The following is a 23,318-nucleotide window of genomic DNA, read 5'->3' on the forward strand; positions in this document are numbered from 1 at the left end:
CGCTGTCCCTCATCCCTTCCCTGTGTCCTCTGTGACTTCTCCAATAGTTAACTTTTTAATTTGTACAGCCACATCTCCCTCATTCTAATGATTATTTATTGCATTCTGTACAAGACGAACCGGGTTCAATTAATCAAGGGAAGCCTAAAATCAATTAATATGAGTTAAATGAGCTACACCAACTCTTCGGAAAGTCACACATAATTTACCAAAGCTGTCAATAGCCCCCGGGCAGCTCAGGAAAGCGCACACATGTGGGCAACGGTGCAGCGAAGCGCCTCAAACCGGGACCCTCAACATTGCAGCCAGCAGGGCGTGCCAGCCTCGGCACAGGGCAGCCGCCGCTCCTCCGCAGTGTTCGTGAGCACACAGACGCTGACCTCAGGGTAAACCCCAAATGCGCATAAAATCTTCCTGTTAGTGCACCGCTGGGCTGATAAAAAACCTGCCCCACTGCTCCCTGAAAGAATATGTGTTCAAAGCAAGCCTCGGGGTGCAAAGCTTGAACTGAACTGGATTCCAGGGAATTCACGACGCATGCCTATCAGCAACTAGTGGATCCAGAAAATAAAATCTATGAGCAAGTCTCTATAAATGTCACAGGCATCATATTTCCTGAGGACTTCATTTTCAAAGCAGCTTGGCTGCGATCCGCCAGGCACAAGTCTGCTCCCGTCCTGCCTTGCTTTGACAGGAACTTTCACACATACCTTCCTCCATACAGACAAACACCTCCTCAGCCAAGGGCGGCCTCCTGACAAGGGGAAGCCTGGCTTCTGCCCAACCATGATCCTTATGAGGAGGCTCCTCAGCAGCCCTGAAAGCTCCTTTTAACAACAGTTTCATTTGTAAATCCCAGTGGAAAGAGTGGCTTCCGGGGGAGCTGGAAGTAGCCCGACACAACTTGTCTCAATGGGGCAAAATAACTATTGTTATGGGGCTTAACCAAATGGCTCAGCATGGAGGCTCACGGAGCCAGGGAGCAGCTGGGTGTAATTCACACTGTTTTTCAGAAAACTCTAACCGGTCCAGAACGACCTCTTTGATGGCTGGTCTTCCCTGCATTCCCAATTTGTCACTTTCTCTTATGATAAGGTCAGTGGTGACAGCGCTTCCTGACACTAACAGCTGTGGCTTTTAAAAGGGTCATTGTAGAACTACTAATTGCAGTAATTTCATTAGCATAAATTATTTATTCTGCCATTCATTTATCTCCAGTTTTCTTCTGAGGGGCGGCGGGAAGGGGCTGAGCGATGCAGCAGCTCAGGCTGAGGCTTACCCGGTAGACACGGGGAAAGATCAGCATCTCTGCCAGATCTGCCCCTTCAGGGGAACTGCTTGAAACCACTTTGCAGGCATTTTGCAGCCAATCGTGGTGAAAGCAAAAATAAAAATAAGCAGAGAGCCATTATAAAATGGCTCTAAATCTGTGGCTTTCCCACTAAGATGGCTTTGGGAAGCCATGCTGTCTCCATTGCGAAATTCAATGCACAGATAAGACTGTTTTTTTCCTCGTATGAAGAAAGAAATGTTTATTTTCCACTCTCTCAGTCAGTTTGCTGTAAACACAGAAACACAAACTACGGTTCCTGGCGGGACACTCTCTGGCCTTGGCTGGCCCTGCCCTACAGAGAACTCAGGAGGCCGGTGTTTAAGCCAGTGCCCGTTGAGGATGCTGACAGAGGGTGAATGCTATTCTAAGATTTAAAAAAAAGTATTTTATTGCTTTCCAAGAACAGCAAATCAGACTATACCAGTTTGTAGAATTAAATTTGGACTTGCAAGAAAGAAATAAAACCAGAAGAGATGAAGAAGATTTTGCTTTGTTTTTATTTTGCTGCTGTTGTTTATTTTAGTTAAACCCAGGGCAATTTTGCCATGTATGATGTCATACCCTTAAAGGGATGCTTGAAATGCTTTCTCAGAAATTATTCATGTGAACTTCTTAAAGGTCAAACTACCAAGTCACAAATCTATTATTTATAACTCAGTCTTGTGGGTTGGTAAGAGACTGATAGATGTTCAAGGAAAGGTGGCTTGTTAAAGGGAATTTAACACTGTGTAGAAGCAGCATTCTAGGTGAGCAGCTCTAAGCAGCTCACGGTAGCTACTCTAATGGAAGGACTGACGAGGCAGGAGTGAGGCTTCCTTCCTGGGACCCAGGTTACATTTCCAACCTGAAGAAAATGAAGCAGCTCCCAGCATTCCCCTTGCTTCCTCCTACCCACAAAATGGTTTCTTTTCAATGTTTCTTTCCCATGCTTTCAAGGTAACCGTGCACAAACACAGTAAAAGGAAACCTGGGCCCTGGGCTCCAACCACTGGCCTCCTCCCAGTGAGTTGGGTAGAGTGTCAGCCTTTACCTGTTGCCCGTGCAAGACCTGGCTCTGCTCACCGGGCTGGGACAGAGGTGAGCGGTGTGGCTGCTGGGGTCTGCAGTGTCCCGGCCAGCCCAACGTTGATCTAAAGCAGCTCTCTGCCTGTGCGTTTCTTACTTTTTGTCTTTAAAGTTGGAATTTATGGTTGGTGGGAGGAAAGGTCGAGTCCAGGCCAGAGCCCATGGCTCTCTTCCACAACGTGGAAACACAGAAGTGACTGAGAACCCAGGGAGGCCCGGCTACCCTCCTGACATTCATCTGCTGTGTTCTGCAGCTACGTGTGTGTACAGGAAGTTGATGCCGAAGTCTCCCTTAATCGCCCTGGACCTTGTTACAGGCTGAATCCAGGCCTTCCACTTGAGCCCAGAGCTCACTGCCTTAGTGAGTTCCTGTAGGTGGCTTGCTCCAGGGATCTCCTTTCCCTGTCTTTCTAGTGTTGCCACAGCCACCCAGAATTTCTGTGGGTGCTAGGATCAGACTCCAGTCCTCAGCCCTGTGTGGTGGGTGCTTGGTATCCGCCTAGCATCTCCCCAGCCACAGCTGACCACTGCTGCAGAAGGATAAGGCAGGAGATGGCGCAGCTCACGGGGCTAGCATACAAAAAAAAAAAAAAAAAAAAAAAAAAAAAGCCACAAAACTAAGCCCTTTCGAGTAAAGCTGGTTCCAGCAGAGCAACACAGCCAGATTTCTGGCTCACCATAAAACTGGACCCTGCTTTCATATGCGGAAGGATTACTAAACTTCAGAAACCTGTAAAAAAAAAAAAACCTTGAACATTGCATTCTTTTAAAAACTCTATTCTAAGTTAGATGAATAGGCACAGTGCAACAAATGTGTGATGACATACTGACATGCCTGGGTGACGAGGAAAAGGGCAGGGTGTGAAGGGGGGCAGGGTGTGGCGGGGGGCAGGGTGTGGCCGGGGCAGGGTGTGGCGGGGCAGGGTATGGACAGGGCAGGGTGTGAACTGGGAAGGGTGTGAACTGGGAAGGGTGTGGATGGGGCAGGGTGGGAACGGGGCAGGGTGTGATGGGGGGCAGGGTGTGGACGGGGCAGGGTGTGAAGGGGGCAGGGTGTGGATGGGGCAGGGTGTGGATGGGGCAGGGTGTGAAGGGGGCAGGGTGTGAAGGGGGCAGGGTGTGAAGGGGGCAGGGTGTGAAGGGGGCAGGGTGTGAAGGGGGCAGGGTGTGAAGGGGGCAGGGTGTGAAGGGGGCAGGGTGTGAAGGGGGCAGGGTGGGAAGGGGGGCAGGGTGTGGATGGGGCAGGGTGTGAAGGGGGCAGGGTGGGAATGGGGCAGGGTGTGGATGGGGCAGGGTGTGAAGGGGGCAGGGTGTGAAGGGGGCAGGGTGTGGATGGGGCAGGGTGGGAAGGGGCAGGGTGTGGCCGGGGCAGGGTGTGGCCGGGGCAGGGTGTGAAGGGGGCAGGGTGTGAAGGGGGCAGGGTGGGAATGGGGCAGGGTGTGGCCGGGGCAGGGTGTGAAGGGGGCAGGGTGTGAAGGGGGCAGGGTGTGAAGGGGGCAGGGTGTGGATGGGGCAGGGTGGGAAGGGGCAGGGTGTGGCCGGGGCAGGGTGTGGCCGGGGCAGGGTGTGAAGGGGGCAGGGTGTGAAGGGGGCAGGGTGGGAATGGGGCAGGGTGTGAAGGGGGCAGGGTGTGAAGGGGGCAGGGTGGGAATGGGGCAGGGTGTGATGGGGGGCAGGGTGTGGACGGGGCAGGGTGGGAATGGGGCAGGGTGTGGACGGGGCAGGGTGTGGCCGGGGCAGGGTGTGAAGGGGGGCAGGGTGTGAAGGGGGCAGGGTGGGAATGGGGCAGGGTGTGAAGGGGGCAGGGTGTGGCCGGGGCAGGGTGGGAATGGGGCAGGGTGTGGACGGGGCAGGGTGGGAATGGGGCAGGGTGTGAAGGGGGGCAGGGTGTGGCCGGGGCAGGGTGGGAATGGGGCAGGGTGTGAAGGGGGCAGGGTGTGAAGGGGGCAGGGTGTGAAGGGGGCAGGGTGTGAAGGGGGCAGGGTGGGAAGGGGGCAGGGTGGGAAGGGGGCAGGGTGTGAAGGGGGCAGGGTGGGAATGGGGCAGGGTGTGAAGGGGGCAGGGTGTGAAGGGGGCAGGGTGTGAAGGGGGCAGGGTGTGAAGGGGGCAGGGTGGGAAGGGGGCAGGGTGGGAATGGGGCAGGGTGTGGACGGGGCAGGGTGTGGCCGGGGCAGGGTGTGAAGGGGGGCAGGGTGTGAAGGGGGCAGGGTGTGAAGGGGGCAGGGTGTGAAGGGGGCAGGGTGGGAAGGGGGCAGGGTGTGAAGGGGGCAGGGTGGGAAGGGGGCAGGGTGGGAATGGGGCAGGGTGTGGACGGGGCAGGGTGTGGATGGGGCAGGGTGTGAACTGGGAAGGGTATGAACAGGGCAGAGTGTGAACAGGGCAGGGTGTGGACGGGGCAGGGTATGAACAAGAAAGTGTCTTTCCTCCCTATTTGAAGAGAAAAGCTGAAGTTGTGAAATTTAGGCAGATCTCAGAGAGCTTTTTTTGTCTTGATAACCTCAAAATGGCTCTAGTGCAGCCACGCTGTAGGAGACTAGTATTCTAGGAGTGTGCTTCCTTTAGCTACCAAACTGTTGGAACAATGGGCCCCAAGGAATCACAACTGCCCCGGGAGAGGGAGAGGCTGGGGTCCTGGTGACAGCCAGGAGGAGGACAGATGTCACACAGCTTAGCCACATTGCAGGGCAGTCCTGAGATGTGGAAGGGCAAAGGTGGGCGGGGCCTCACCTTGACTAGGCCTCCTAGGTGTGTAGCCCAAGCCTACACTAGGACCTTTAAGACCGCCTTGGGCTGGCACTGGGCCCTTCTCTTCGTGGCTCTCAGCAACGTGAGAGCACATTAAATGGCCTCTCTTTTCTGTTTCCACATTTCCTGTTTTTATTCATCATACTGAGTTTGCATGGCCAAACCGAGGTCACTAGAGCTGTCAGCAGGACCCAGAATTTTACCTTAAAATTATGGTAATGTCTGCACTGTCCCACTGGTCTTTTCCCCAAATAGGACTGTTACAGGGCACGTCCAACTCCGTACTTTTTCAGTCAACAGTAATGCTTGTAGCTGACATTTTAAAGAAAGAATTCTGGCCCAAGTCATCCCGCATTTACCGTGGCGTGACACAGTATCGGGCTGTGAGACTGTACTGGAGGGCCACCATCTCAAGCGACGCGTCCTCCTCTGTTGTCGCTCAGCTACCATGCCTGAGGGACACGGCTGTTGCCATCTTCACATCCTCCAACACAGAGCCACCTTCCCCAGGCAGCTTACATTTTACTTTGCATTTATTCTGTCCTCTGCGTGTCCAACTGCACTCCCAGTGGCCTGTAAGACTACCCCTTGCTCCTGCCTCTCTCATTGCAATTTCCTAATTTCCAGGGAGAGGCACTGTGTGCTGACACAGGCATCTGATGAATAACATGGTGACACTCAAGTGTCAAACCGTTTTGGTCACTTATTTCTCAGCTGTCATTTAGTTCGGTGTCAGGTAACAGAAAGAAATCCACACGTGTGCAGCGAGAGGCAGTCCGCCCGTAGCCCTGGGTGCTGAGTGTGAACTGATGGGACTTACATGTCAGTGTACATGAAATGGCTTGTCATTAATGACTGTGTTCTCTGTGGCCGAAGGGGTCACCTTGCAGAAGTACCTTCCACTCACCCAGTGGGGTCAATAATTAAGAAGAGGCTAAATTGTGCAGATAACTTTCATTCTAAATGATGGATATTGAAACTAAGGAAGTGATCAAATGAGCACTCATTCAAAATTTTAAAAGCTGTTTCTGACCTATACAGAAAGGTAGCACATGTTTTTACGGGAATGTGGACAGTGCTCTCTGAATTCTAATTAGTACCTTCCATGTGGCAAATCAGGAGGGTGGAGGAGTTTAAACAAGCACCTTACACCGTAAGGAAGTCATCGGGCTAATTTGTTTGCAGGCGTAATTCAGCTTGATAGAAATCAAGCTAAGGCGCTGAAGTGCTCAAAATCGTCCTTGCTGACAGTCAGGCTCCTGTAGGAGGCGGCATGACACCGTGGCCAGGCACTGCAGCTCTGAGCACTGTAAAGCCCTGGTGTCCACAAGCCCTGGCCAGGCTGGGCTGCTGCTCCCGGGAGAAAGGGGCACAGGACGGGACGGCAGGCTTGGCAAGGACGGCAGCCTGCATCCCCAGAGAAAGCAGACACAGACACAGACACACTCACAGACACAGTCACACTCACAGACACAGACACAGACACACTCACAGACACAGTCACAGGACAGGACGGCAGGGATGGCAGCCTGTCACCACAGAGAAAGTAGACATAGACACACTCACAGACACAGACACACTCAGGACAGGACGGCAGGGTGGCAGCCTGTCGTCAGGCTGAATGCGCACACTTCCTGGAGCTGCCAGCCCAGATTTCCTACTAAGAGAGGAAAAGCCAAGCGCTATCCAGAAGCCAGCCCACTTCTGTTTTCAGCCTGAGAAGATGAACCAGGTAAACTAGAAATCTGCTATTAAAACATGGCGCGCGCCGACGCCCCTCGACGTGGACCTTGAGGCTCTCCTCTCACTGTTGGAGACTAGACGATGCACTTTAACGGCACACGACCCTCATGTTTGCTCACGGCCTGGTAGTCACGTGATGCTACTTTAATCATAACTAGCGGCTCTCTAGCTGTGAAGATCTAACTTTTTCCACCCAACTTCGGAAGACCTCCTTTTCTGTTCCTTTTTCTTGTGCATGTGCTGGTCACGCGCCTGTGGAGAAGAGGAGCAGGGAGGCAGACGAGTGCTGCTGCTCCAGGCGAGTCTCCCAGCTGGAGGCTGCCTCCCCTGGCAGTCCGATGATCAAGACTCACAGACATTTAGGGGGAAGAGCCTGCGCGGGTGCCCACGCCTGCGCACCTTGTGCTGTGCACATCCACTTACTCCTTTTTAAAATACCAGCCAATAAAGCTGTGCGTATAAGCAGCCAGCCTTATCAACATAGCCAGACTGGTCTGCGGCCACCCAGGCACAGCAACAAAGCAGGCCAACGCTGCTTCCAGAGTCTGCTTCGCAAATTATTTCCTGTGTCCTCAGCGTGCTAAATCCAGCCTATTCCAGGCCCTCGCCCTTACTGCTCAGGAGAGGGCCAGGCTCTCTGGAGACACACTACAACACAATCTCCAATCAGGAAAGCACGGGGCCTCACCTTGCTCCTGTGGAGATGTGGGACTGCTTCAGTCACTGCCTTTACTCTCTGAAACTAAATGGCGGAAGACCTTTGCTGCCGCTGCTCATGTCACACAGACGGTTAAAAACATCACCAGAGCTGCCAACCTCATCAAAAGTAAGCAGACGCGTCTGACAAAGTGGTGAGGTTGGAAGTGACTGCCAGGGCCGACACACACGTACCTCAATCCCCTCGACTTCCTCCACGAACCTCCTGCTGACTGAAACCAGCGCCTCCTGGGGCCACGCGTGGAACCAGTCCACAGCTGTGCAGTTGACTATGGCGGGGAACCTCCGCGCCCTGACCCGCAGCGTGTGACCGACAGGGGAGAAGCAGAACACCATCTGTGGAGACAGGGAGCGGGGACAGGTCAGAACAGCAGACGGTGAGTGTGCCCAGGGCCTCTGCACTCCCCGGCAATGAAGGGGCATGGCCAGCCACACCGGCCAGCCACCCCAGCACAGGCCACTGGAGCAAGGCGGCATCTGACCCACAGGGCAGGCAGCAGTGCCGCTGTGCTTTCCTCAGCGCGCCCCTCTTCTCTCGAGCAGCTTTCCTCAGCGCGCCCCTCTTCTCTCGAGCAGCTTTCCTCAGCGCGCCCCTCTTCTCTCGAGCAGCTTTCCTCAGCGCGCCCCTCTTCTCTCGAGCAGCTTTCCTCAGCGCGCCCCTCTTCTCTCGAGCAGCTTTCCTCAGCGCGCCCCTCTTCTCTCGAGCAGCTTTCCTCAGCGCGCCCCTCTTCTCTCGAGCAGCTTTCCTCAGCGCGCCCCTCTTCTCTCGAGCAGCTTTCCTCAGCGCGCCCCTCTTCTCTCGAGCAGCTTTCCTCAGCGCGCCCCTCTTCTCTCGAGCAGCTTTCCTCAGCGCGCCCCTCTTCTCTCGAGCAGCTTTCCTCAGCGCGCCCCTCTTCTCTCGAGCAGCTTTCCTCAGCGCTCCCCTCTTCTCTCGAGCAGCTTTCCTCAGCGCGCCCCTCTTCTCTCGAGCAGCTTTCCTCAGCGCGCCCCTCTTCTCTCGAGCAGCTTTCCTCAGCGCGCCCCTCTTCTCTCGAGCAGCTTTCCTCAGCGCGCCCCTCTTCTCTCGAGCAGCTTTCCTCAGCGCGCCCCTCTTCTCTCGAGCAGCTTTCCTCAGCGCGCCCCTCTTCTCTCGAGCATGGCTCAGGAGTGCCTTTGGAAGTGGGGCATTTTATTTGCTCCCTAACACAAGCCACATGAAAATCGGTCACCATGAGGTAAGAGTCTCAGTAGGTCCTCCTCCAACGTCCTTCCACTCTGTGATCCCACAGGTTTCCACAAAGCAGAAATACCCTTTCCAAACAAAACTACAAAACTGCGAAGGACACTGATTTGTGCTTGCATCTAAAGTGAAAACACCTCTTTCATTTCTTCCCTCAGACTTTCAGTTTTAAAATTCTAAAATTTGAGTGAACATGTCCCTCCTGAGAAAAGTTTCTGATGTAAACCTGAAGTTTTCACTAGATACTTAGTTATTTAAAAGTCAGTACCTGAATTAGCCATCGGTCTGTGTTGGGCTCTGTAGGGATCAGTTCCAGGATCCCCAGACGTAACTCCAAGGCTGTTAAAATGCTTACACGAAAGGTATTTTTACCTCTACAGATCAAACCTGAGTCCTCAACCTCCTCTAGATGACCAGCATCCCCAGGCAAGCTAACCAGTGTGAGAGCCAGTGTGAGGCCTTGTTATTCAGCGCTGTTTAGGGAATCCAACAACAAAAAGAGGTGTGCATACCCGGAGGGCTCAGTTTCTCTTCAAATGCTGCCTGTCCACAATTGGTGGGATTCGTGGAGGAGGCACAGCGCTTGGAAAGGGCCACCTGCGTGCGTTTCGGGATCCCTTCTCTGGACACGGATTCTGTCGGTGGAGCCCGAGTAGGGCTCCAGCAGCACGCCACAGACAGTGGGTGGGAGGGCTGTTTGCTGTCAGCAGAGCAGATGTGGGGCTATCCCCTTGCCCATTCCAGGGCCTGAGCTTTAGAGGCCCGTTGGGGGAGAAGCTCAGGGGGAGCGTGAAGACGCGGGTTCGGCAAGGACTCTCCATGCCCCGGCTCTGTGGACCTGAAGACGTGACTGTTTGTCGGCTTGGAGAGGCATGAGTGGAGAGCATCTCTTTCCTCTTCTCAGGGCAGGCTACCCCGATAGAAGACCAGGCCCCCAAGGTTTCATGGCCGAGGTCGGGGAGTGGGTGAGGTCACGGTCTCCGAGGACACTGTTTCCTTGTTCTCTCGGCATTTTAAAATCCATGTGAGGAAACGACCTCCAGCATATGTCAAGCTGTGTAATACTTTATTTAACAGGCTTACTGTATTCAACATTTCAAGATAAATTCTAATATCTAAATATTTTTCTAAAGTGGTAAAAGCAGCACAGCCTGATTTCACTCGTGAGTCGTGTTAGTGTGCACTGTGCTGCTGCCAGCTATGGGCAGAGTGCACCTCTGGAACTTTTTCACAACTGGTGACTAAAGTCTTCGTCTGTCCATTCAGTCTCCCAAGTCTCCAGCGACACAAGCCTAGCTCAGGGCTCTCTCATAAGCACGCTGTGCAACGCCGGCCTGCCCGTGATGGCTTAGCGTGATGCCATCGAATGCCATCCACAGCGTGGCAGATGGACACGTTGTCTTCCTTTTTATACTAGAATATCCACTGTTTATGCATACTGTCCCCCATCTGTCCGTGGATTTTTTCGGTTGCTTCTTGAAAGCACATATTGCCGAGTTGTTCTGGCAGGCTTCCTGACGGAGGGGACTTCATTATAATCTTTAATCACCTCTCAGAGAATTTTTTGTGAGCCCTCCCAGGTGAAATTATGTGATGATCATCCTTGTTTAACTGTTCATTAATAACAAGACACAGAAAATACTTCTAGTTTTAGAAAACAAAAATAGACTTTTGAAAGACCTTGTTATATTATCTTTTACTAAATGATTTAGACAAACCAGTAAAGCAACAGGGGGAGGCCATTCCCACCTCCTGCCCCTCCCCCAAGGGGAATAAACAGGACCAGTCATGATTCTCCATGCTCAAGAGAGTCAACGGTATGCCAACGATAAGGGTAGAAACAGATGAACTGCAGAGCTCGTGGAAAATACTTGGAATATCCGAAATGAGATGCTGTTTTGTTTTTCTCTGCCTCTGCCTCCCTCAGATGAAGTTTCTGAAATCATTCCCGTAGGGGAGAATCGGTTTTGGAAAGGCAGCGTGTGAGGAAGGAAAGAGGAACACTCGAGTGTGGAAAGAAGAAAAGGCTGGGAGGAGTGACCTAAGGCCCGAGCTGTGATAAAGAAAAGCAGACATCGTCACCCAAGTTTTCTTAGCATGTGATCGCTGAGCAATCGGCTTACACTAACATGACAATAGTGATCTATCATCATCACTGGCATGAGAAATGTGAGCACAGGTGAGATGGGGACGAAGAACCCTGAGAGGAGGGGGAGGGGACGGAAGAAGAGGAGGAGAGGAAAGGAAAAGTAAATCTTACCTTACACTATGCACTGCTTAGCTCAAAAGGAATCAAGCTCTTCCAGGCCTCCCATTCCCACAAGGACAGCAGCCAGCTTCGCTTTGATGGGAATGCTTAAGTAAAACAACCCTTCCTCCCCCCATCTCTCTGTCTGTCTGTCTGTCTGTCTCTCTCATTTTTTTCCAAGACAGGGTCTCTGAGTGTAGCCTTGGCTCCCCTGGAACTTGCTATGCAGACCGTGCTGGTGCACAAAATAATTTGCAATTTCTCCTTTTTCTTTTTAATTATGCGTATGTTTATGCGTGAGTGTGAGCACATCTGTGTGAGCACATTTATTCTATGAGGCTTTTTTCAAGACTAACTTGTCAGTTACTCTAATTTTTCCCCCTAAAATACACTCTAATCAAAATTCCTAATAACCTGGGGTAAACTCACAGGCAGATTATTTTGCACCAGAAGACTGGTGCTCATTCTGAACAGCTTTCTCATTATATTCTCAATAACTTTAGGTGAAATTAGTATAAAGAATAGGATAGTTTCTGAATCATAAAAAAAGATTGAACAGATTGTTGTCTTGTCCATAATTCAGCTTTGATATTTCAGGCTATATGGGTATGCAGGCGAGTGCTCCTCTTATGGACTCTACTTCTAAGGGTGTTATCTGAGGCATCTAACTGGACATGCCTGAGGCGACAGGGTGGGAGCACTTTCCAGACTGTCCCAGCAGCCCAGGGAGCCCCTCAGCTACCGGGAACGCTTAGACACCTCCTCACAAACACAGCGTCCTTGTTACGCATTGTCTTTGACTTACACATAATTTTTAAGAATACATTTTATATGGTGTGTGTATGTGAGTTAGCTCTCTCCTTGCACTTTTCCAGGCTCCAGGGATTGCACCCAGGTTGGCAGGCTTACATGGCAAGCCCTTCATCTCTGCCAATGCAAGAGCCAGGCAGGCAAGCCCAGGTACTGATGTGTCCTGGGCACTGTGAACAGGATCCCAAAGAGAGGACCAGACACCACATTAGCTCTGCCACATCTGCCACATCAGCGCCAGCCAGGTCTCCAGAGACAAGATCGGCAGTGAGCCCACAGGCCAGGCTGCACAGTGCGTTAACCAGCAAGCTTTGGGCAGGAAGCAGCGTTCTCGATTAGACAGCCTGTCTTGATGTAAAGTCAGGTTAGTGTGTGTTACAAGAGAGGACCCCCACCCCTTAACTGAGCTCATGCTGTCTGCCTTTCAGGAAGCACCCAGACTCATTCATTGCCACCCGCCCTCCACCAGAGTGCCTGGCAATTGCAAATGAGCCATCAGTGGGGACAGAAAGACAGGTAGCTAGGAGGAAAATAAGGTGAAGAGCAGGCGGCGATGCTGTTTCCCAAAGCACAATCTCCCGAGTGCAAAGCCAACCCTGAAGCCACGGCTCCTGCACCAGCAGCTCTACCGTCAGGGTCTCAGGTGTCAAGAACTTGCTTTGGGATTAGCACCAGAGAATTTATTGTTTTTTCTTTCCTTCCCCACATGGGTGTTATGACTGGTCTGCAATACCCCATGTCACCACGCTTTGTAATGTGCCCCAGTTTTTTGCGGCTACGATCCCTTCCCGAGAACATAATTGTGTATCACTAACAGGCCTCAGGCCATTTCATCTCCTAATGGAAATTTGAATTGCCACAGCCACTGTATTTTTCCAGCTGATGTAGTTTACTCTCAGGTAGAAGGAAGCCTCCCACATCCTTACTCCCAAAGCATCTATCCATAACTTATGTTTGCATTTATCACCCAAAGTCCCTGTGTACTTCAAGAATAATAAGCCCGAGTCTTGCTGAGGCAGCCCCTACGGAATGGACTTTTATTATAGAATGCATTTTCTGTTTGAAAACTCTCCCTTTATCACCCTCCTCATGTCTTCCTATGTTATGCCCATCGAATTAGCTTTTAATTTCAATTATTTTCAAAAGATCCAGCAGCATCTTCCAAGGGCACATAAACAAGACCCAACTTGAGTGCCTGCTTCAGACAGCACACAACCAAACTGTCTCAAATTTAAGGTTTTCCTAATAGGAATGTTTGGCACCAGGGAATTTCAATTCATCTTGTTTCTCTAATTCGTGGAGTGTGTGTGTGTGTGTGTGTGTGTGCGCGCAGCGCACACGTCTGTCCTTGACTTCCACCTTGTTTGAAACAAGGCCTCCTTTTGGGTCTGTTGCGGCGTAAGCCAGGCTAGCTGACCCCACAGCTTTTGGCATTCTGCTGCCTCCACCTCCCTTCTCACTGCAGGAGTGTTGAGGTTGCAGGCCTGTGCTGCGGCATTCAATTTTGTGTGGGTCCTGGGGATTTGAACTCAAGTCTTCACCCGTGCATGGGAAGTGCTTTACCTGCAGGGCTATCTCCACAACCTCTATTCCATTTTGTAAAACACGGAAATTATTCTTCTTGCAGAGAATGTGCATTCAATCTCCATGGCAAAAACACCTCTCCTTCGCAGGAATAGCATCGGGAGGAAAAGCTCATTCCTGGGCCCTGCGTGTCACCTGGGCTTGCATCGAACTCGTGTTGCTGTGCAGGCTAGTCTACACAGCCTTAATTTTTGTTAGTTTTTAAAAAGAAGATTGACACCCATCTTTCCTGTAAACAGAGATCTCATGCAGCTTCTGTGGCTCCGCTGGCAGAGCAGCTGGCATTACTAGGGCACTACCCTCCACGTGGGTAGGGAAGGACTCACACTCCACTGGGAAACCCCAGCTCTAAGTGTTAAGAAAACACTGAATGCAGAACACTTCTATAAACGCCAGGTACATTCTGTGTAAAGTGACCGCCTTTACTCTGAGGCTGAGCCTTTCATTACTGCTGTTAGAAGTTCCTTTCAGGGGTTTGTGGGGCAGCTCAGAGGTTCAGGCGCTCACTTTGCAAGCAGGAGAACTGGCTCGCTAAAAGCCAGTCATATAAAAAAAGCCAGGTGTGGCAGCGCAGGCTTGTAATCCCAGTGCCAGGGAGGCACAGATGGGATGGGGGTGGGGTCTGGAGCTGTCTGGCCAGCCAGTCTAGAGAGCTCCAGGACATTGAGACCTTGTCTCAGAAAGAAAAACAATGCAGACTCACAGCAGCATGACACCCAGGTTGCCCTCTGGCACCGGCATCTTATGCATATCCTTCTGCACGCCCACACACGGCTCAGCTAGCCACATGTGAATGCTCACACACATGCGCATGGACCTGCCTTTTAGGGAATAAAATAACAGAAAAGACATCTACTTTCCAGCCATTCCCTCGGTGAGATCTTTACTGCTGGGCTCTCTCTTAGGGCATCTAATCCCCTTTCAGAGATGGAGGTTCATGCTACTTAATGGAGCTATTAGACTGACGTCTGCCTCCTACAGTGAGGCAGGCTCCAGATGGGCTGGGGTGTTCAGACTCCTGCCACCTCCCCAGGATCCAGCACATCACAGGACCCCAATAAACACTTGACCAATGGCTAAATGAGGGTGTAAGCAGGTGGCAGCTTGAAAAGCTCTATTTGGGCGAATAAAATACTGCTATTTATGTTATTTTTGTTTGGTTGTGCTGGCTTATTCAATACCAAAGTGTGCGCCCCTCAGATATACAGGACAAGGCACTGTGGAGTAAGATTATCCTTCACAGGCACCTGTGTTTGAACACTTGGTCCCCAGTTCGTGGTGATGTTTGGGAAGGTTATGGATCCTTTAGGAGGTGGAGAAGAGTAGCAGGAAGTCTGTTACTGGTGTCAGGCTTTGAGGATTTGTAGCCTCATCCCAATTCTGTGCTTTCTCGCTCCTGTGTGTGGATAAAATCAGCCAGCTTCCTGCTCTGGCGGGGTGCATTCCATGTTTCTATGCTGTCTATCACAAAGGATTCTATGCCTCTTTAGTCATAAGCTAAAATAAACCCTTTTCCCCCCTCTAAAGTATTTTTGGGTTTGGTATTTTATCACCGCAACAGAAAATTAACTGATACAGAGAGTAGCTTTTGTCTCCTTAATATCTCTGCAAGTTGCCAATAATCAGAAAATGGGGAGGCTGATTCTGGCAGGCCAGAGATGGTCAGAGCCCTTGGTGGCCAGCCCTGGCTTCCTCTTCCTCATGGCAGGAGGGGCAGACAGCTGTGGGTAAGGCCCTGCCTGAAGAGCACACCTGCAGAGCTCAGCACTGGTGCCTGTGCAGGAGGCTCTCAGAGCAGGGGCTGCTAGGAGGTGACTGTGGCGAGCTCCTCACTCCATCAGGGTGCAGTCGAGGGGACAATCAGTGGGACCCCAGAACGGCCGCCTCGTCTCCAGGCCCCCTGCACTCGAGAGCTCTGCACCCCATCATCTGCGCCCGGCCGGATGCTTCCCGCCATGACATTTTGCCTTAGCATGGGCTCAGAAGCAAGGGGCTGACAAAGACGGGCAAAAGCCACAGAACTGCAGTTCTTGTTCTTTAGATCTGTTTCCTCCTAGTGACGGGCAGCTGACTCATCTGTTCACAGGTGGGCAGGGCAATCGGACCTGAGGCGACTCCTAGACATTTTATCCCATATATTTAGGCATTTAATATATGAGATAGGTAACACTTCAAAAAACAATAGGTTAGAGAAGTTATATGATAAGAAGCTCAGGGAAATTTTCTGTGGTAAAAATATAGTAAAATCACTTTATGCTATATAAAAAACTTAGGGCTAACCATTAAAATGTTATCATTTAAAGAAAATTAAGATCACTATTTTTAAATGACACAGTGCAGAATTAACACAGAAGTAAGAAGAAAATATCTGACTTAAAATATGTATAAATGTGGGGCTGGAGAGATGGCTCAGAGGTTGAGAGCACTGCTTGCTTTCCAGAGGTCCTGAGTTCAATTCCCAGCAACCACATGGTGGCTCACAACCATCTATAATGAGATCTGGCGCCCTCTTCTGGAGTTCAGCTGTATACTCAGGCAGAACATTGTATACGTAATAAAATAAATAAAAAAAGAAAACCGCTATTAATTTAAAATATGTATAAATGAAAAATAAACATTATAAAGAAAGCTGTGAGAATTATGATAAAATTAGAGAAAAACAGGCAAAATGTAGAACAGGAAAGGATATTACTGACATATACTATTAACTACATAAAAATCTTCTTCAAACATGTAAAATCAGCAAACCAGTAGGAACTGGACAAATGGATGGTTTCTAATAACTGTAAGTAGTTATTGAGAATAAATCACATTTGCACTAAATATTTTATTTTGTGCATCAAATTCCTGAACTATTTTACTTTTTTTCTGGGTGGGCCTACAAACTAAAATAAATAAATGAATAAATAAATAACATTAAAGGAAAGGAAAATGTTACTAAAGCTTTCCTGAATGTGTATTTATTATGGATATAGATACAGTGTTTATATACAGTAAACTTGGATGCAATCTATCAGCATTCATTTCGTTATGTGGTTCTTTATTTTTAAATTCTCTAGAATGACTGTCATTCAAAGATGGATCTCTCTACATGTTCCAAGACAGACATGAAAACACAGGTGTCTAAATCTGGACGGTAGGGCCATGCGCTACCCTCTCACATGGGCAGTAAGGGAAAGCATAGACCAAGGGAAACTGTAGACACAGACACATTTCTTGGGTTAGCCCAAGGCCGAGGAAGAGAGGTGAAACTGCTGTTTCTCTAGTACAGGATGAGGACTTGAGGGAGGTTCATCTCCACACAAGTGAAGGAGAGAAGGCATCTGACGTCAGCTCACTGGTGCTTTGATGCAAGGACATGCAGTTGACAGCTGGCAACAGCGAAAGCCTGCCTGTGGACTCAGAGGGCGGCAGGTGCTAACACACACCCTCGGCATCTCCAACCAGTCCGGGGTGAGCATGAGTGATGGCACCCGCAGCCCCTGTGGCAGGGTTTGCTGCCCACCTTGTCCAAGTCAGGAGCAGAGGCAGAGAAGATCCAGCCTGTCAGACCCCAGTCTGTGGCCTGAGCTGCACAGTGTGAGAGAGCGGCAGAGCAATGTGGACGGCTTTCTAACACCTCAAAGATGAGGGTCATACACAGAGAAGGCGGTGAAGCTGTCGTTTCATTGGAGAGCCAGCAGGTGGTCTGTTTTTGCATATTAGTTCTCCCTCCGGGAAGAGGTCAGCAGATTGAGCAAGGCACAGGCAGATCTCTGCTCTGCAAGCCTTGCTGTGTGGAGCATGAGAGAAATGCTTAAAGAAAGACTGCTGGCTGCAAGAATATGACAGTGTTGAGCGGCTCGGTGTTGGTCTTAACTCTGGGAATATTAATAAGCCCAAGGAGAAACTATGTAATTATCTCAGTATATACTAAAAGGAATTCGGTGGAGACCTCCTTGACAAAATGGGTGAGTGAAACCAAAAGTCAACAGGAAGCCATCAAGCCAGGGTCCAGAGACCATCACCATTGGCATAACTGGACCGTTCTTCTGCAGTCCTTACCAAGGCCGTGGGGATAAGCCACACAGTCAAAAATAATTCTACAGGTCAGATGACTTCAACCAGCTCCCAGAATCTGAGAGGGTCGAGGTGGACAGGGCAGGCCTGTAATCCAGCCCTTCGAAGGCTGGGGTCAAAGGCTGGTAAGTGTGAGGCTAGCCCAGGCCACATAACCAGGTCTCACACAACAGAATAAAAGCTGGAGGTTTGTGCCAACACATGTAACTCCAGCAAGGGTGAAGCAGGAAGCAGGTAGGCAAATCCCCAGAAGCCCTGGTCAGCTGGCCTAGCCTATCTGGTGATGAACCAGGGCACCAAGAGACCCTGCCTCAGATACAAGGTGGAGGGCACTGGGAGGGTGACGGCGGGGTTGCCTCTGACATGCATACATCTACAGCATCCAGCTCTGTGCATAAGTGCCTGCACACGGAGGCACCCATAGGCGCATACACACACACACACCCTTGAAAACCACCAACAAAGTTGGTAAGATAGCTACTCAAAGTTAAAAGGCAGTATTTCCCCATATTAAAATACGATAGAGTTTATGAGAACAACAGAACATACGACATCATATAGAAAATAAGCAGTTAGCATGATTTAGTTAGAAATCAGATGGTAGCAGAGTGTGTGAGCACGTGAGAGTAAGGAAATGCTCGAACAGAGACAGTCATTAGATCCTAGAATATGTAAGGAAGTATTGCTCGTTTCCGCAGGGCGACCCTGGAACCAGCGGAAGCAGCTCAGCAAGGAGAGAGAACTAAGAATCTGAGGGAGGTCTGGTAACGGGCGGTTCTGGGTGTGACAGAGATGGTGCATGACGCTGTTAAGGAGACACATGGTGTTAAGATGAAGACATCTCTGAGGAAGCACAACATGTCTCTCAGCTTCTGCTTCCCCACATAGAGCAAGAAATTATACTCTAGAGGAGGCATTCCTTCAAATCGTTTCTCAGTTGTGGCTGCTAGCCTCTGATTTCAACTCTGACAGCACATGAGCAACACACATGCCGTAAGTCATGCGGAGACTCCTGAATTTCAACCTCTCCTTGGCTGGTGTCAGATGCTCTGCTGTCCTCTGGTCAGCCGTGCCAGTGAGAGGGCTGAGTCTACTGCGACGTGAAGCTTTGACATCGCACAGATGCATGAATGCATCCCAACTGACAAAGCTTGACCCACGGTGGCTTACTGGGAAATCACCCTGTGGTAAGCTGAGGTACACTTGTATTCCCAAGTCGCTCCTGTTATATCATACGGGAAATGTGTGGAGATCAAATCTTCCCTCCCTTGAGCCCACTGGAGCTCTGACACACTCACGACCAGTAGGATTTCAGCTCAGGGCATTACGGGAGGCTGAGTTCTGGCTTCCTGAAATGGTAACGAGGTCCTTTTCTCCCTTCTTCTCTCCCTGACTGGAGTGTGAATGTACTCGGTCCTGCGATGAGCAGGAAAGAGGTATCCAGACAATGCTGGCCAAGGAAAAGTTGAGGAGACCCTGGGTCCCCGAAGGCTGGTGAGCCAGGCTGGGCTGGCAGGTGAGGTTCTGAGATCTCAGCTGGGCTTTCTCCTCTGTAGCCCTGTGAGTCCCGACTGCTTCTAAGACGGTGGCTCCTTCTTGATGCTATGAACTCTAATACAGTTCCTCGTGCTGACCCCAACCATAAGATTATCTCATTGCTACTTCATAACAGCAGTTTTTCTCTGTTATGAATCACAGTGTGTATGTATACACCTGTATATATAATTTGCAGGATACTGAATATGATCAAATGTGTGACCAATGGGAAAGGGTCATTCATCGCCAAAGGGGTGTGACCCATAGGTTGAGAAGCTCTGCTCTAAAGCAAGATAACCCCGGACGACCAGGCAGGTGGCACCTGTCATCCTAGCACTAGGTGGATAAGGCAGGAAAATTCCTGGTCCCAGCTTAGTCTGAATTCCGTTATTAGTTGTGGTGAAAGGTAATCTTGAAGTAAGTCCCACGGCTCTCACTAGCCTGCCTTAAGAGTAGCCGGAAGAGTTAATGTCACCAACTAATTCTGAGTTTAAAAGGTTCAGATCCAAGGAGCTGATTTCTGGCTGCTGCTGTTGCTGTCCGCTCTGCTCCTTGCTGTCCCACACTGTGTAGCTCACAGAGAACTTGTCACCGAGCTGAGGGGCACAGAGACCATGGAAGAGACAGCAAAGCAAACACCTCACTAGGACACTAACTGCACTAGGAACATTGCTACAACAGTGTTAGGCGGCATCCACAGCCTTGGAGGGCTTTTCTCGGGAACACGGGCCTCTGAAGCTGCATTGACCCCTCCGCCCCCAGGCAAGGTGTAATCGGAAGGGTTTCGAGATAAGACTATCTGAACATGCGGGTAACTCAATTCCACATTAGTGCAGTCCTGCCTGGTGCTCACGTGATGTGAGTGCCTCGCTTTACCCCAGCCTCTAACCATGCTCCCCCACAAGGACTCCATGTTTGTGCCCTTTGGAGCTATCTTGGCTTTCTCCAAACAGATTCTTTTCATGAACAGTCTCCTCTCACGGAGATGGAGAAAGGACTCAGAAGCTAAGAGTGTTTCCTGCTGTTACCGAGGACCTGGGTTCAGATTCAAGCACAAGCCTGGTAGCTCACAACCACCTGTAACTCCAGCTCAAGGGAACATGACACCTTCTTTTGATTTCCATGGGTACCAGGCACATACGCGGTGAACGAACACTTATTCAGGCAAAACATCCACATTCATGAAAAACAATAAATAAATCTAAATGAAAAAGAACAGCACTGTTTCCTCTCCCTACACGCACCTACTTAGAGTCCCTGCTCAAGCCGGACAGACGCAGCACTCTTCTCCAGGACAAGGAGGCAGCTGCCCCCTCTGCCATGAGCTAGGTACACCTGTCCCATAGGAAAGCTCCTGGTGACATTCCTTACTTCCTGCCACACCAGCTCCTCAGGACAGAGGAACATGGCTTTGATAGCATGCCCTACGTCCTGCCCGGCCCAGGGCTGCTTAGGTCCCAGACATACACTTTGGACATGGCTGAGAAAAGACGACATTGAAATTCAAACCCATAATATGAATCCTGGCTGAGATGCACATTAGAATGTCAACAACAGCTTTAAGGCAATGTACAGGTGAAGTGCATGATTCTTACTTTGAGCTGTAGGCGGACTCTAGCCAAAAAGAATGCCCAGCAATTTTCTCTGGAGTCCACCATGCCAAGACCACGAACTTCATTACGAATTCCAGAAATTATCTTGTCCATATCTTCATCACTGAACAGATCCGGGATGTCTCCTATCCCCAAAGAATGGGCAAAATTATGTAACAGTCTTGCAATTTACACTGTAGACTGGCTTTTCTATTGTTTGACATGCTTTCTAAGATGAAGCTATGCTTGAAGACAAAGTTTGAAATCAGGGGTGTCATTTTCCTTTGCCCTTTGCTCTGATAAGACAGAGAACTCGCTGAGAGCCAGCAGTTACCTGTGCATGCTCTAGGGCTGCATTTCCTCTAGACACGACCCTCCGACAGCTCTCACCCCGTGGATGTGCACGCCTCTACCCCACACGCCACTGGACGCTACACGTAGGCGCCCACACAGCCCCTCGACTGCACCCTGCAGTACACCCTATCGATCCCGCACCCTAAACCAGCGCCCTCTGCCCCTGCACACTGAGGAATAACATTTACTTTAGGTCAGCCTCCTGCAGGCACTTCTCAGCCGTAAGCTCACTAAGAAAGCAATACAGTTCAAATCAGTCAGGTTTGTAGTCTCTCCCCAAAGGCTGCCCTAGAAAACATCCCAAAGACAAATTATCTCTCTCTAAAGTTCATTGAAACTACAGATACTTTGTCATTAGGAAAGATCTTTCAAGAAATGTGTCCGTTTAATCACCGGATGCCAGCAGGTCATTAATCAGCACCAGGAAGCTCTCGTCCAGAACGTGGGCATCTGTCAGCAGGAACACGCTGGGCATGTTCTTGGCTCCCGCTCTGATGTACAGATTGGCCAGGTCTACCTGCAAGGAAAGGAAGCCATCGCTCATGCTTTGTTGAAACGCTGACGTGGTGTTGGGAGTGTGTGGCTGGGTGCTGGGAGGGGATGTGGGCCAGTACTGGGCCTCTCCTCCAGTGACCTGTCACCCCCTCCACCCGTTTCTGGCATTTATTGGTGAGCCCAGGGATGAAACAGGCTGCTGTTGAGACCCGCCCTTTCTCTAACAGCGTGACTGCGAGCTCAGTGGCACCTCCGTAACACTATGGCCCTTCTCTGCTCACTCCTACAATCGCTTCTTCATTCAAAGTCGTTTTGCTCCCTTACTTGGTCAGCAATATTAAGCACACTGTTTCTGTGGCAGGCTGTTCTCACACTCTTACCCAAAGGGGAGAGAAACCTCCCTGCAGTTCCAAAGGATGTGTCTTTATACTTTATGTTCTTTGTCACATAAGGACACAAATAGCATCGAACACTGAGTTCATTTAAGGCAGAAATAAAAACATGTTCATACATGCAAGGCAATATTGTTTTCAGCCAGGCTTACGTTACTGAACCTGTACAGATCATAGCAATGTGTCTGTGTTTGACCATCAGAGGCATCAGGACAGAACTCCTTCTCACCAAGGGTTGGGAGTCCCTGTCCACATCGCAGAGGAACAGGGATTTACTCCCAGCTTATTCTCTGTCTGCTGCACAAACGGCCCGAAATACAGCTGGCCACAGACTCAGCCAACGAGAACACACTTTAGACAAGGACAGCGCCGGCGCATTAGGTCTGCCTCATTCCCAGCAGCCACCCTCGTCTCCTGGCCTCCCCTGTGCACTGACTGCTGCTGCAGCTGGCACTCACGCTGCGCTAGGTGCTGTGAGGAACCTGCACCTGACTGCAAGCACGCTCAGGCCACGTAAAGATGTGACCGTCCACACACCTGAACCTCATCTGGGCTCACGCACCCCTCCTGTGGATAACTGGAATACTGCTTCCCCGTAGCTCCGCTCACCCGAAGCTCTGGGGTCCCGTAGCCTTCTGTCAGCGTGATCTGAAAGACCTCCAAGCTCCAGAGGTGGGCTGCCAGCCGAGACAAGCTCTGCTTGCCACTGCCTCCGACACCGACCAGGAGGGCGTGGCCCTGAGGGGTCCGAAGGATGCGGCTGATGCGGCACCTGGAGACAGGAGGGCTTTAGAGGCGAGAAGCAGAACGCCCTGCCCTGTATTCGCTTGTAGACACGTGTAGAGATGAAGTACCAGTCTTACGGGAACATTCAGTCCCTGTTCCCATGCTTCCCCTCAAGCAAAGACTCTGGTTTACAGGGACTTGCCTATGGAATTTCCCAGCAGCCCCCTTTTGGACTTTCACTGAGTCACTACTTATCACTTGAAAATATTCACAAGTCCCCTGTGTGAGCTCCAACTTTTAAAGTCTTGATTAACAACAACAAAAATCCCAATTCTCTGCAGTCCCCCCCAGTACAAAGACATCAAGGGAGGACAGCGTTTGCATGAAACCTTTGCTCTAGAGCCACTTTGCAGAGTGGACTGGCTCCAGTTAAGTCCTCGCAGTGTGCCTCATGCAAGGAGACTAAAGACTTGCTTCTTTAAACATGCTTAATCACAGTTTGTGGGAGTGTCCCCTCTGCCTCTGTTCATACCCACCATGTCCCTGGCACTTGAGGAGATCAGAAGCACGGGGTCCCCTGGAAATAGAGTTACAGATGGCTGGAAGCTGTTAGGTCAGTGCTGGGAACTGAGCCTGGGGCCTTTGCAAAAGCAGAAAGTATTCTGAAGCACTGAGCCGTCTCTCTAACTCCCATCACTTG

The 23,318-nt window shown here is 50.6% G+C and overlaps 1 protein-coding gene across 1 annotated transcript in view; it reads right to left on the bottom strand.

The window, feature by feature from the left end:
- Window positions 1–23,318, bottom strand: part of Dnah11 (dynein axonemal heavy chain 11) — a 266,833-nt gene that overhangs the window by 104,435 nt on the left and 139,080 nt on the right. Inside the window, exons 52-55 of the mRNA XM_060388295.1 lie at window positions 22,502–22,664; window positions 21,399–21,522; window positions 20,655–20,797; window positions 7,778–7,939 (exon numbers count right to left, since the gene is read on the bottom strand). Of these exons, the coding sequence (XP_060244278.1) occupies window positions 7,778–7,939; window positions 20,655–20,797; window positions 21,399–21,522; window positions 22,502–22,664 (592 nt within the window). The remainder of the gene's footprint in view (window positions 1–7,777; window positions 7,940–20,654; window positions 20,798–21,398; window positions 21,523–22,501; window positions 22,665–23,318) is intronic.

The sequence above is a fragment of the Meriones unguiculatus genome, chromosome 7, assembly GCF_030254825.1.
Source record: "Meriones unguiculatus strain TT.TT164.6M chromosome 7, Bangor_MerUng_6.1, whole genome shotgun sequence".
NCBI lineage: Eukaryota > Metazoa > Chordata > Mammalia > Rodentia > Muridae > Meriones > Meriones unguiculatus.